Genomic DNA, 14,708 nt, shown 5'->3' with positions numbered 1-14,708 from the left:
TGCTTGGCTGTTCTCCACTGGCAAAAGCAAGCCCTTGAATCAAGTTTAACGTCAGAGTTCCAAGGTCATTGGTTCTATTTGCTGGGTGCTTTTAGCTCTGAATATTGCAAACTTGTAGTGTTCCAAATACTACAGCTGTCCCCTGTTCCATTTTCGAATACTGTCTCATCCTGAGGAGGTTTCTCTTTAAATTGATTGATGTGCCGATATTTAATGCCCTTACCAATTATTTCAAAAAGTAACGATTACAAATAGTTATTGGTCATACTAAGTTGTTTATTGGAAGTGTGTGTTCGTTACAGGTATTATCTGCACTATAGGTAGTAGGTAAAAACAATTAGTGGCAGCTCATCGGGGCACCTATGCATGATGGCCGATTGTGGCAGAGAATGCTTCACACTAGTTAGGACAGCTTAGCAGACGAGGCTTACTCTGGCATCAGGAATTGTAGGCATGCCCTTGCCCTTGCTTGCCTTGTCAACTCCTACCTCTCCCAGCGCAGGACATTTAGCAGTCGCTCAGAGGTGTTAAAAGAATTGGTTAGGTGTAATCGGGTTCACTACCCCGTTGACTACGACTTCTTGTCTGTCCATAATGCTGTAGCTCGAGCTGTTGTTGTTGTGAGTGTAGGAAGACGGAAAAGAAAACGCGCAGGCCTGATGGCTGGCTATATAGCCGAGTCGCCACTGCTGCCTCCTCCTGCGGACTGAGGAGAAAGAAAGAGAAAGATGCACGTCACAACAGCCCATGTGGCTCAAGCCCAGATGCAGTTCTGATGGATCCATTTCACTGCATACTCACCTCATACTCACACAAACAATAAACACAGCGAATAATCAACACATCATTTTTTTGTACGATATGGTAGGTGAGGTCGCATTCTATAAATTAATGCATAAACAAAGAGAAAAGTGATCTACCATACTAGTCTAGCTACAGAAATCCAGCTCTACTGCTGCTCTTTTCCATCTGTTATCAACCTGGATGCAGTGACAAGTTTTCTTAATTGCATCATTGAATCAGGATGGCATTCTAGTGGAAATCAAGAAGAACAAATGGGCAGGGGCAGGACATGCAATGCGAAGAGAGGATAACTATTGGTCACTAAGAGTAAGAAATTGGATTCCAAGGTAAGGAAAGCATAGCAGGGGGCGGCGGAAGGTTAGGTAGGCGGATGAGATCAGGAAGTTTGCTCAGATCAAATGGATGTAGCTAGCACATGACTGGGTTAATTGGAGTAATATGTGGGAGAGGCCTTTGCCTTGCAGTGAATCTAGTCAGGCTGGTGGTGGTGATGATGATGATGAACAATGTTTTATTGTGGCTGCTTATCCCGTAGAAGCACAGCCAGTGCATTCAGCACCAACTCTGCTGGTGCATGCAGCTGTCATTTAGCTGCATAACAATATATGTTACAACAAGCTAGCAGAAAATGTCATTGAATAAAAAAATATTTTCCAAGTTGTATCACAATTGCCTTCTTTTCGGGCGGTCCCGAAAGAGTTAAGGTAAGGTGTGTGATGAACTAGGTCGGGAACAAACTTTGAATTTCGTTACCTTTGTATCTTTTTTTTTTTTTTTTAATTGGATATGCTAATTATATGAGGTTGTTATGGGGTTCAGTCCGTTTTCAGGATTGCCGTGCCACCAAGTACATGGCAGCAGGCGCAGCGGAAAGCTCATACGGAGCTGTAGGCACAGTGCAGTTAAACCTGGTTATAACGAAATTGTAAAATGTCCGCAAGTTTTCGTTACATCCAGGTTTTTGTTACATGCAGATTTTGCGTGAAGACCTAAAAGGACAATTTACAATAAAAACCAGGTTAAGAATTTCTGTAAGAGAAACCACCTTGAAAATGTTTACAGTAAATCAGAATTATTTGAGGTCATAAAAGCGGACGGTTCGCGATCGCGCTGATAGCGCGGCGCTACTGCGGCGGCAGCCTCCACTTCCTCAGCGGCTCGTGCGACGTGTTTACGAGGGAGCGGGGAAAGGAAGTGTAGTTGGGGGAGAGGGAGCGCGTTGGCCCCTTCGCCGCCGCGTGCGCTCGCCCACCACCGTTGCCTATGGAAACAGACTCTGCCTCGCATCGCCAGCGCGCTCCGCTGTTCCCGCTACCGATGCAAAAGAGCCCGCGAGCAGCCGCATGGCAGCGTTAAACGCGAGCTGCTCGCCCCGGTCTCTCTCTATCTCTCTCTCTTCTTCTTCTTCTTCTTTTTTTGTTATTGTAGTGCCATGTTCCGACAGCGAAAGCAGCGGAGGCCGCTGCTTCTGCCACGAAGATGCAGCATCAGCGCTGAAACACGGCGCGTTGTATCAACTGCGATCACTCGTTGCATCGTAGGCGTTCCTCTCATCTCAGTTTGTGTTTTATCGTCCCGAAACTTGCAGGATTCTGCCAAATTTCCACTAACTCGGCACTAGCTAAGAGACAGATGACGCCGCGAGTTCGTTATATCAAGGTCAACTGCCGCAACATGTTCGTTACATGGAGTTTTCAAATACATGCACTTCAATGGGGGCGATGTTGGGGAATTGAAAAACTTCGTAATATCGAGGAATTCGCTACATGGAGGTTTAACTGTATTCTTTTTCATTTTTGCCACCATTGAGGTGCGCCCCACTGCGGTAGTGCAGTGGTAAGGTGCCCAACTCTGTGCCGGAGTACCTGGGTTCTATCCCAACCGCCGGCAGCTGTTTCGATAGAGGCGAAGCGAATAGGTATCCGTGTACTGTGCGATCTCAGCGCACGTTAAAGATCCCCAGGTGGTCGCAATTACTCCTTAGCCCTCCACTACGGCACCCTTTTCTCTCTTTCTGTCTGCTTTCACTCCCACCTTCCTCCCTTCCCTTGTGGTGTGGTTCAGGTGTCCACAGAACAAGTGTGACAGATATTGCGCCTTTCCATTCCTGTGAACCATTTATTATTATTATTATTATTATTATTATTATTATTATTATTATTATTATTATTATTATTATTATTATTATTCATTGAGGTGCCTCTTCTTGCAGTCTACTTTCCTAGCACTTTGTGCCCTGAATGGTACCGTGGCCCCGTTTGTTTTGTTTTTTTTTGTGTGTGTGGTTTGCTTTTCTTTTTGTATTTTACGCTTAATCTTGTTAGGCAGTTGTTACTTTTTTTTTTTTTCTAATGTGTTTTAGCAGTAGACACACAAATGCCCGGCATTGGCATGAGTTGTGAGCTGCCATCATCTGGCAACAAGTGTCCTCTAATTACCCACTCTCCAAAGGGCTCCATCCATGGAGCAGATGGGTCATCTTGCAGCTGAAACTATGCACAAGAAACGCAAACAGCATACACATATTCATTTTCATTGACCATCTGTTCTTTGTTTCCCTGCCTCTCTCTCGATATGCTCAGTTACTGGGGTTTATTGCCCTTGTGGTTGGTGCCTGAGCAGGGTTTTTCAGTTTACCCATTTCATTCTGCTGTAACAGCTAGTTATTTCGTGCCATTTAATTTAGAAATCTGGATAAATAACTGTTGATGCAGTCTTGGCTAGCCAGTGTAAGTCTATGCCATTAGTCGCTAATCCATATGTTACGGGTCTTGCTCTGGCTAATTTGAGCGGGCTCCTCTGTGTCCAGTTATGACCACCATGGCAAGAGTTTGCCCAGTGGTGCTATGCGTTGCTCTCATCTCCTGTTTTCCACTGCATCGGAACCGCACGCTCATCACGCGTCATTCGTTCTGTATGCAGTGAAGCCTCCTCGCACGCTGTGCACCCACGTCAGACTGTGAAGCAGGCAACCCTTTGTCATTTCGGAACATTGTGTGTAATTGTCTGGCGATTGTCACCTCGGAAGCAGGCAGGCAACCACTACTTAATCATTCGCCAAATAAGACATCCTGATGCACTAAGTTCCTGTGTTTTCAGGGTCATTCGACAGTCTGAACATATTTTTTTCTGTTCCTGCAGAAGATGTATTTTTTGTATTTTGAGCTTCAATCACGCCGAGGTGCCCATTTATGCTCTGTGACCTGCGAGCAGTTTGTTGTGTAATTCCCGGCTGCAGCTGTACCAAATGCCTCTCATGCAGGTGGTTTGGTGAGTACCAAGACGCAGACTATGCGCGGGCAGGCTTCCGAGCGACACAGCGGGTCCTGCTGGACCAAGGACCACTGCCCCAGTTCCAGCATTCTCTGGAGCCACATTTGAGGCGGCTGGGCCTGCCCACCACCCTCCAGAAAGGTGACGGTGCCAGTGCTGGCATATGTTCTTTCACTCGAGTATTCCTCCAGCTGTGATGCTGGACGGAGCATAGGATTTAAGAGAACAGTAGGTGCGAGGGAGGTTGTGGGTGAGCATGCTTGTACTGTCACAAAGCGCACTTCGCTCCCACCCACCATAGTACAGTGTGCAGGCTTCTCGAAACTACTTCTAGTGTTATTGAGTTTTGAAAGAGAGACAGGTGTATTTTGGTTGTTGTTGTTGTTGTTGTTGTTGTTATTATTTTTTCTTGTAATTTCAGAGTGCTTTGTGTGAAGCCTCCATTACTGTCGTGCACAGCCTGGTTACACAGCTTGTTCTATCTGCACAGCCACGCAGTTTCTGCGGCTCTAATCGTGCCAGGTAGAATCTCTAAGCCAGGCGCAGCTAGAGTTAGCCTTTGGGCCCCTCACATGCCCCGCCATGCACATGCACTGAGAGCTGCGTGAAAGTCAGTGTGCATGGAAGTACCACGTTGCGTGTCTCGCCTGTACTTTTTCCAAAGGAAGCACATGTATGCGAGGCGCCATCTTAGTCAAGAAGGTAGTAATGCAACATGCTCAGACAGCAATATCAGCTTCCTCTTGACTGTGTCACGGATATGCCACTTAGCCCCCCACACTTGTCAAATATTTGTCCGTAAAAATTGATCCTACTCCTGTGACTCCTTCTCTCAGCTGAACATACAGTAAAATCTCGTAATTTGACACTAACGGGACCGCGAAAAGTTGTCGAATTATTCGAATGTAGAAATATCGAATGAGCAACAAAAAACAATGTTTGCCTCAACAGGACATACTTTATTTGGCAAAGAAACCTGTTATCGTCATCTGCTTTTTTGGGCGAGTTTGAGCGACTACGATAGCTCTAACAGCTGCCAAGTGCTCCGCGGTGCACGTACAGTCAGGGATTTGTTCACAGAAGTCCTCCAAGGCTTCTGTGGCTTCTTTCACCGTGCACTTCAGCATTTCGGGTAACTGCTCACAATTATCGTTGTCAGCTCCTGTCACTTCATTATTTCATGCTTGGTCGGCTGACCAGCAACAGCAACACCATATTCAGCAAGCCCACACTGCATAGGGCAAGGCACTCTCAGAATAGCTGTCGGCGAGAAAACACCGCCCATGAGAGCCTACAGTATTTCTACTTTTGTCGCTAGGTCCTTTGCCTGATACTTCGGCCGCTTTGCTGCTGTCGCCATTGCAACTGGACACAAAGGCGAGATGTGATACTCGCTCGAAAGCAGCGCATTAAACACACAGGCAAAGTGCGCAATTACCAAAAAAGGCATTGCCTTACGGTTAAATAACCACGATCCTAGCAGTAACACATGGAAACGACGACACACGTCAAAACGAGACTTGCTGTTGATAGGGTTAAGCGGACGACACCAACACGACTGCTGCAGTACAACAAAGCACAAAGAAAGACGCCGGCCACTTCGGTCACCGCTAACCTCACTTCCCTCGCCCTCTCTCACGCTGCTGATGATGACCATACGATGGCCTACCAGCCATACAGTAGCGCCGCTCGTGGCAGTGTTTTTGTTTTTTGCTTTCTTTATTATTATTTTTTACTCTTGGCGCACTGACTTGGCTGGCTGCAGAGTGAGGTCGAATTAAGGGGAGACGCGGGTCGAAAAACGGCGATTTTCAGTAAAAAAGTCACTTTTGTGATTTTGACTGTTTCAGCAACACTGATCCTTCCTCTTTAATATATAAAAAAATCAGAGCCGAAAACAGTCGCGAAATCATTTAAAAAGTCTGTTAAAGCACGCAAGGTGGCTAAAGAAGGAGCAGATACGACCCATGTTCAAACGCGTGACGCGTCAAATCGCGGCGTCGCACGCCACTGAAATTTTGCAAGGCGGCAGGCCTACGCTTTTTCTCCCTAAAGCTGGCTTTGCCGCTTCACAAACCCCCAGCAAGTAATAATAATAAAAAAGTTTCGCCGCCCAAACCTAGCATTTTCACTGGCCATTTAAATCACGTGGTGCGATTTCGACCACGCGATTGGCTGTCAGTGTGGGAAGCGGCCATAGCTCGTCTGCTCTTCATGCGACGCGTAGCTCGCTGTCACGCTTGCCCACTAGTTTTCTCTCGGCGTGTTTTCAAAATTTCATGCATCTTCGTGCTCGTCGCTGCGATAGAATTCGAGAAGAAACGTGACTTTCGGTGTCGAAAGTACCGATCAAACCACGCGTTCAAGGGAAGTCACCGGCAAAGTGAAACGGCGTGCAGTGGAGACGTCCGCGGAAGCTAGGCCTAACCTCGGCGGAGGCGACACTTTTGACAGCTCGAAGCCGGCTGGGCACTGAAGTTTCAGTGACAGCTTAGACGATTTCGTCAGTGCATTGGATAAGAAGATAAGGATCTTCGAGCGTTGAGGAGACCTAGTACGGCGAGTGCCTTTATCGGCGAGATCGGTGCCGCGAACGCACTGGCGAGCGAGCAGCATGTCGGGAGCGCGGACGCTGCTAACTTTCCGTTCGCGAGTTGGCCAAGTGAAAAGGACTCTCGTCGTTTCTAGAGCTGCGTTGCAGCAGTGTAGCGTGTGCCACGTCCGTTGTGTCGTAGTCGTGCGCGGTGTGCAGCTCCGGTGGACGACGCCCTTCAGCCAGCCCGAGGGAGATTTTTGCCGTGAACGGCAATGCAAGGGTTGCGGCGCTCGTTATTGGTGCTGGATACAATCAACTTTCCCGATTTTGTGTAGTTCTTGGTTTGCCGAAACAAGTGCACCATAAGGAGTTTAATGCCATAACAAAAAATGTGCACCTTGTGGTTACAAAGCAGTGGCTGACAGAAGCAAGGTCTCAGCATCACTAAATAGCCAAGAAAGCACGCCTTGAGAATGCTGCTCACAATGTCACTGTGGGAGCAGCATATGATGCTGTTGAATTCTAAAACTGTGCACTGCATCATAATACCCTGGCCTGCATTGTGTGCAATTTCCATGCAGATAGTGCTGCTACAACAGCAATAAACAGCTTTTGCATCTTTAAATCGCATTTTTCTCGAATTCGTATTTTGGGCCGAATATGAGTTTTGTGCACAATATTTTATGTCGTTATTTTAGTTCAATCAACACCAAATTTGGCATGCATAATCTTTAGGATGTGTAGAATGCAAGTATCTAGGTTTAAATGCAATCAGCAGTATTTTTGGGCATGCAAATTAAAAAAATTATCTGGTGCTAGCCACTAAAAACAAGGCACCAGATATAAAATTGTCTCAAAACATTGCATGTCAAGGGAATGTTGCTATATTGCTTATTTGCACTCAGTGGAGTGTTGGGGACAAGAACAACTAGTTGGCTCTGCCCTACCATGCTTGCTGCTGTGTACAGCAGCTGCACAAACATGCATTGTTTTTCACTTATGCATGGCATTTAGAATATGAAAACATTAAGCTATTTTAAAACTAAAAGCATATTTAGAAAGAGGAGATCAATCTCTATAAGTGGTGCAATTTTCATTCACCTAGCATCAATATTAAGAAAAAAATGTTTTCGAGTAGCATCTCCCCTTAAACGAAGCACGGCAAAATCTGTTTGAATTAACGAGAGTTTTCACCCCACATGCTCCTCTGTACAGTTGTAGTGACCTCGCGTGCATGTCGAATTATCCAATTTTTCGAATTAATTGGGGCCGAATTAACAAGCTTTCACTGCACTGCCTCCCTAAATAATGGAGCCCAAGTGGTTAACACTTCCGCCCTGGGAAGGTGGTTTGTCCACCCTCTGCTGACAACTTTGTGCTGCTCTCAAACTCGCTGATGGGCACAGCAGTACAGGTAGTGTTGTCACTTCTCCTGTTATCTAATTCACTGACAAAAATTTATATGCACTGCAATGCTTTCTACCTTCCCCTAGAGCATGGCGAAGATGAAATGTCACGAGACATATATCCACACATCGCCTTGCTTTGAGGGAGTAGCGTCGTGGGACATACTGCACTTGACAGAAATTAGCGTATCTCAGTGACTGGAGCCAGCCCTTGAGGTCCCCACTAGGGTACCAATCATAGGCGCCATGCAGAGCGATGGCCACGCCGCTGGTGGTGGAGCCGGCTGCGTCGTCTGCTAGCCATGTGTTTCTATGCAGTCGTCATGTCATAAATTTGTTTGGCCACCGCTTTTGCATCCTTGCATTAACAGCACCCACTGACAATGCGCATCTCCTATGGGGCATCTCCAGCAATAGTTTTTCCTTGGGTACATATTTGAAAGCTATTAAAATAAAACATGCTGGAGAATTTATTTACTCGTCCCAGCTTGGCAGGCAATACAACCGACAGCGTACTGTTTGAGTTCACTTCGCGTTACCAAGCCGGTTGTCGTTCCTGTCGTGTTAGCCCAGGCAGGGGGGGCGCCGTTGCACCCGCGCCGGAACGCTGCCAGAGAAAGCAGTCCAGACACCGAGCTCCCAAGCGACGAAATGAACCCCCGTTTATTCTCGCACTCCGCTTTTATACACTTGCGCCACACTTGCGCCACAGATACACTAGCGCCACTTTCGCAGTCGCAGCTGCCAGCCAAGCCAAGCCAAACCAAAACAGATGATAACAGCACATCCCCCTTTTCAAGCACTATTAACTTTACATGCATACACTTCAAAATAACATTGGAACACACCCAAGAAAACACGACAGAACACAGTCACTCCAAGCATCAGTCGTCCACGCCCAGCCTTATGGGTTTGTGAACAACTCTTCCAAATCTGGTCGTAGTTACAATTCTAGCTTGAGAATTGCCACCGTCAGTCTCCATCTGAGTTAGAGGCACCAAAGCTTCCGGAGCTTCGTCAAATTGGTTGTCTACTCCAGTTACCAATCCGGCCCTGCTGGGCTGTTCCTGACTGTCCGGAAATTCGTAGTTCCCGCTATCTACCCGGTCTTTTGGGAGACGGTTAAGCATTCTCCTGTTTCGACGGACTTCAACCCCGTTTTCCGTTTGAACACGGTATGAACGCGGCTGTGGTGCTGCTCCGAGCACTGTACCTTTGGTACGGAGATCAGTCACCCACACCACATCACCTGCTTCCAGCTTTGGGAGATTTTTAGACCGGTGACGTCGGTGGAAGTGGCGGCTTTGCTCCTTTCTGACTTTACGGTCCTTGGCTGCCGCTTCTTGTAGACAGCATTGTCCCGGATTGCGGTGCGAAGGCAGCATTGGGACTCTCGTCCTAAGCCTTCTACCCATCAGTATCTCCGCTGGGCTGACGTTCAGAACACCAGGTGTGGCCCTATAAGCCAGCAAGGCTAAGTAAGGGTCGTCCGATTTTAGAATGAGATTCTTAACCGTCTTTACCATACGTTCGACTTCCCCGTTTCCCTGGGGGTGCCTCGGACTCGAGGTGACATGACGGAAGCCATACAGTTTTGCAAATTTCTCGAACTCGGCACTGACAAATTGGGGACCATTGTCGGTCACCACACACTCGGGAATGCCATGTCTCGCAAAAATGCTTTTCATTCGGCTTATCACGGTAGCAGACTTTGTTGACGGAAGAATGGCAATCTCTGGGTATCGCGAAAGATAGTCTACTACGACAAGATATTGCTGTCCCTGAATTTGAAACAGATCGACCCCTACTCTCTCCCAAGGAAAAGAGAGCGTTGGCGATGCAATCATCGGTTCGATCTGTTCTGGCGCATGCCTCGCGCAAACGCTGCACTGTTTCACGAATGACGCTATCTCAGTGCTAAGTCCCGGCCACCAGACAGAACCTTTAGCCACACTGCGGCATCGCGAGATGCCTTGGTGACCGTCATGCAGTTTGCTTAGCGCTTCCTTGCGAAGGGTCTGAGGAATGATAAGCCTCATACCTTTGAGCAGAAACCCGTTCACCAAAGTAATGCATGCACGTTCCTGCCAGTATGGCAGAAGATAACAGGGAACATTTTGTTTCCTGGGCCACCCTTTTTTGCACACTGTGCGCAAGCTTCGACACACTTCGTCTTTTGCTTGACCTTCTTTTACTCTTTTCAAGAAATCGTCGCCTGTTTCTAAACCCAGTAAACAAGCTTTCGAGTAAGCGGTTACTTCTGAGACAGTTAAACAGCTTTCCACTTTCGTACGAGCTAACGGCGAACGTGAAAGAGTATCAGCAGTGGTTAGCGATTTGCCTGGTACATATAATACAGAAAAACTATCGCATCAGGCGCAGACGAAAACGTTGAATTCTTGGGGGCATAGCGTCGATTGCCATGTGACCCAACAGCGACACCAAGGGCTTGTGGTCAGTTTCAAAAACAACTTCCAGACCACGTATATACTCATCAAACCTTTCCGCTGCCCACGTCAACGCCAGCGCCTCCTTTTCGATCTGGGAGTACCGTTGCTCGGTTTTGGTGAGCGAACGAGAAGCGAATGCAACTGGTCTACGTTGCCCGTCTTTTTGCTTTTGAAACAAAACTGCTCCCAGACCAAAAGACGATGCGTCAGCTGAAAGAGTGGTTTGTAGCGAAGCGTCGTACAAAGCCATGCATTGCGCTGAACAAATGAGCTCTTTGAGTTCTTGGAACGTTTTTTCCTGATTGCTGTCCCAGACCCAGTCCCTATCCTTGTGCAAAAGAACACGCATGGGAGCAGTCACTTGGGCTAAATGTGGCAGGAAGCGGCCCAAATGATTCGCCATGCCCAAAATGCTTCTAAGCTCAGTAACGTTTCTGGGTGCTCTCAAATCTTTTATAGCACTGACCTTCGCTGGGTCAGGATGAATACCTTCCTCATTCAAAATGTGACCCAAAAAACGCACTTGCCTAACCCCGAATAAGCATTTCTCTTTGTTTAATGTCACATTTGCCCTTGCTAGGCGTGTGATCACGTTACTTAAACGCTCATCGTGTTGAGCTTTGCTTTCGCCAAACACTAGGACATCGTCCATGAAATTAACGACCCCCGGCAGGCCACCTAGTATCTCAGACATTCTCTTTTGGAAGTATTCCGGAGCGGAGGTAATTCCAAAGGGTAGTCGCGTGAAACAGTATCTACCGAAGGGTGTTAAGAACGTGGTTAGCTCTTCCGAGTCTTTACTGAGTCGCACCTGGTGGAAGCCTGAGTTGGCATCGAGCTTTGAAAACCATTTCGCTCCCGACAGTGACCCTAGAGCTTGATCCACAGTTGGTAACGTAAATCGCTCTCGAACTACGCATTTGTTCAATTTAGTGAGGTCTACGCAAACTCTCAGGTCTCCTGAGGGCTTCACTACCGGAACTATTCCGGCGCACCATTCGGTGGGCCCATCCACTTTCCTGATTATGCCTAAACGCTCCATTTTATCTATTTCGCGCTTCAGGGACTCCCTCAGGGGAATTGGTACCCTGCGTGGAGCGCTTATGGCATGCGGGATAGCGCCAGCTTGTAGCCTGATGGTGTACTGCCCTGGCATCGTACCTAGACCGCGGAACATTTCTGGAAAACGCGTCTCGTACTGCAGGTTTCCCGACTCGACCGCGTCTGCAAATTTCACGATACCTAAGACCTCAAGTGCAGGTAATCCTAGAAGGACGTCGCGTAACGGACTGACAACGTAGCATGTTTGATACACAGTTTTCTCTTTCCATGCGATCTCTGCTACGAATTTGCCTAGTACGTTAAGCTTACTGCCTCCTGCACCTAGTAAGATTTCATCGGTTTTTACCAGTCGGGACGGTAATCCCGGAAACGTTGCTGGTAATACTGACACTTCAGCACCTGAGTCAACCTTTGCAAAAATGGGCACAGAATTAATGCGCACCTGAACAAATCGCGCTTTTCTGCATGCATCTATTGATCCCACGAAAGTCTCTCCAGTTTCCTGGTTGACCGCTGAGACGCGTAGCTCTCCAGTTTCCTGGTTGACCGCTGAGACGCGTACCTTTCGTTGAGCGGTAGCCGTTGCTTTCTTCAAGCAGGCCTTTGCGAAATGTCCCTTCTTGCCACAGTGAAGACACTTGGCAGCTCTGGCTGGGCACATTGTCCTGGGGTGGGCGTCGCCACTGCAGAAAGGACACCGCACCTCCGGCGTTCGTTGCCCATGCAGACGTCCCTTGTGCCTCTGTTGAACCACCGCGTCCACATTGGGGTCCTGGTCGCGAATTTCCGATGACTGATGGCTGTGTTGTCCTCGTAGAGTACTTTGCTGCTGTTGGACGCTTTCTTTTAAGCGAGCCTTCGACAGCGCCGAAGCCAGCGTGAGCTGAGAATCCATTTGCAAAGCTTCCGAGAGCTTTGCGTCGCGGAGCCCGACAACCGGTCTGTCTCGGATCATTCGTTCTTTTAGTTCACCGTAGTCGCAACGTTCCGCCAAGCCGTGTAGAGCAGTGACGAACTGGTCTACCGACTCTCCTGGCATTTGTACGCGTCTGTGAAAACAGGCGCTTTCGTACACGATGTTCCTCTCTTTTACGAAGTGCCCGTCGAACTTTTTCTTTACGGTTTCATAGTTCTTGGCGTCTTCGTCAGATAGTGAAAACGTCTTGAATATGTCACGAGCTTGCCTCCCCATTGTGTACAACAGTGTTCGTACCTGAGCCTCCCCGGAGCATTCGTTGAGTCCCGTTGCATATCGGAAGTCGTCGAAATGTTCGATCCACGCCGGCCACTCTGACGTGCGGTCAAAGTCCAGCGGTGGCGGTTGCAGCAGTCCATGCAGCCGTATTGAAGGCGTCTTCGACATCGTGGATGGAAGGTGCGTGGCTCAGTGCGAAGATTCTTGACCATCTGACATCATGTCGTAGACGGCCACTTCTGACACCATGTCGTGTTAGCCCAGGCAGGGGGGGCGCCGTTGCACCCGCGCCGGAACGCTGCCAGAGAAAGCAGTCCAGACACCGAGCTCCCAAGCGACGAAAGGAACCCCCGTTTATTCTCGCACTCCGCTTTTATACACTTGCGCCACACTTGCGCCACAGATGTTATTTTGAAGTGTATGCATGTAAAGTTAATAGTGCTTGAAAAGGGGGATGTGCTGTTATCATCTGTTTTGGTTTGGCTTGGCTTGGCTGGCAGCTGCGACTGCGAAAGTGGCGCTAGTGTATCTGTGGCGCAAGTGTGGCGCAAGTGTATAAAAGCGGAGTGCGAGAATAAACGGGGGTTCATTTCGTCGCTTGGGAGCTCGGTGTCTGGACTGCTTTCTCTGGCAGCGTTCCGGCGCGGGTGCAACGGCGCCCCCCCTGCCTGGGCTAACACGACAGTTCCTGTCTTATATTTTGATATGAAAGCACTTGAAGGTATATCGACGTGTAATTGTGAATTATCTGGGGATCGCTACCATTCACGTTTAGCTACAGGAAACAAAATATGTTGTTTACTGTGTAAACCTGTAATAGTTCATTTATTTAGTGCGGTGCTGCACATTTTTGTGGCGCTTAATTTTTCAAGTGATTGCATAGGAGGCCCTTGGTGCAAAGTAAAGATAATGAGCATCAGGTAAGATATTATTTTATTAATTAATATGGTGCTCCAAGCACACACATGCATTTAATGGCCTATAAGCGGTGATTGTTAACAGCACCATCCCTACATATTTTGTCCTTTTATCAAAGCACATAAGCTTTATGAAACATAGAATTTGCCTAAGGTTGTAAGGGCTGGCTTTATCGTGTTTCACCCATTTCTGATCGTGAACCAGTCCATTGTCACAGCTAATCCCATAAGAGATGCTTTAACCTTTTCGCTGTTGGGCATTTCTGGCCGCGACGCACCCGCAGTGTCGGCTTGGTTTCAGGGAACGAGCATAGCTATTTATTTTTGATTATGATTGCTATAAAGATATTATAGTCATCGGAATATGCGCATTTCAGTGTTCTGCAGGTATTCCTAATTAACTTCATCATTATCATCATCAGCCTGATTATAAATTAGATAAATGAGGATAATATACGCAACAACTTTCTCAATACTTTTTGATAGTCCGATTTCGAGCTCGGCTCGTATTTATAGTTAACAGAGCCATCACTCCAGTCCGCAGTCGAAGGTCTCACGTAGACAGCCACCCGAAAATAACCGCGTGCACAGAGGGTACACATCCGGTGGCCCGCACAACGGAGAGAAATGGCACGTTGTGAAATTAAGATGACGGAGGGAGGCGGAAAGAGTCAAACAACCTCTTTTGCTGCTGCTAGCCACGAGCAAGGGCGCGGCAAGAGAGACCGAAAGCAGCAATCGAGTCATGTGTCGGCCTATTGGAGAGACGCCGCGCGAACCCCTGAACGTAACGCGTCATAGCAGACACGCCAACATAATAAGAATAAAAGCCTGCAAACCTGCGGCAGATGGCAGAACTACCCTTGAACCCTTAAACGCACGCAACATGAAATACGCTTACCGCATGATCGCTTAGCGCGATATACAGTCGAACCCGGTTATATCGAACCCGGATATATCGAATTTTGTTTATATCGAACTCACGAAATATCCCCTTGAAAATCCCATGTAAAAGTATAGGAAAGCCGCGTCATATATCGAACTCAATTTCTCTGGTCGTTCGAT

At 47.8% G+C, this 14,708-nt stretch overlaps 1 protein-coding gene across 3 annotated transcripts in view; it reads left to right on the top strand.

Annotated features, from left to right (window-relative positions):
* Positions 1-14,708, top strand: part of RpLP0-like (ribosomal protein LP0-like) — an 85,833-nt gene that overhangs the window by 37,280 nt on the left and 33,845 nt on the right. For all 3 annotated transcript variants that reach the window (XM_084602407.1, XM_084602406.1, XM_084602408.1), the window contains one exon: positions 4,067-4,218. In XM_084602407.1, coding sequence (XP_084458533.1) covers positions 4,067-4,218 — 152 coding nt within the window. The remainder of the gene's footprint in view (positions 1-4,066; positions 4,219-14,708) is intronic.

This window comes from Amblyomma maculatum, chromosome 4 (genome assembly GCF_055883805.1).
Source record: "Amblyomma maculatum isolate TAMU_Amacu chromosome 4, ASM5588380v1, whole genome shotgun sequence".
NCBI lineage: Eukaryota > Metazoa > Arthropoda > Arachnida > Ixodida > Ixodidae > Amblyomma > Amblyomma maculatum.
The sequence above is the reverse complement of the archived record's forward strand: the minus strand, read 5'-3'. Positions and strand labels throughout refer to the sequence as shown.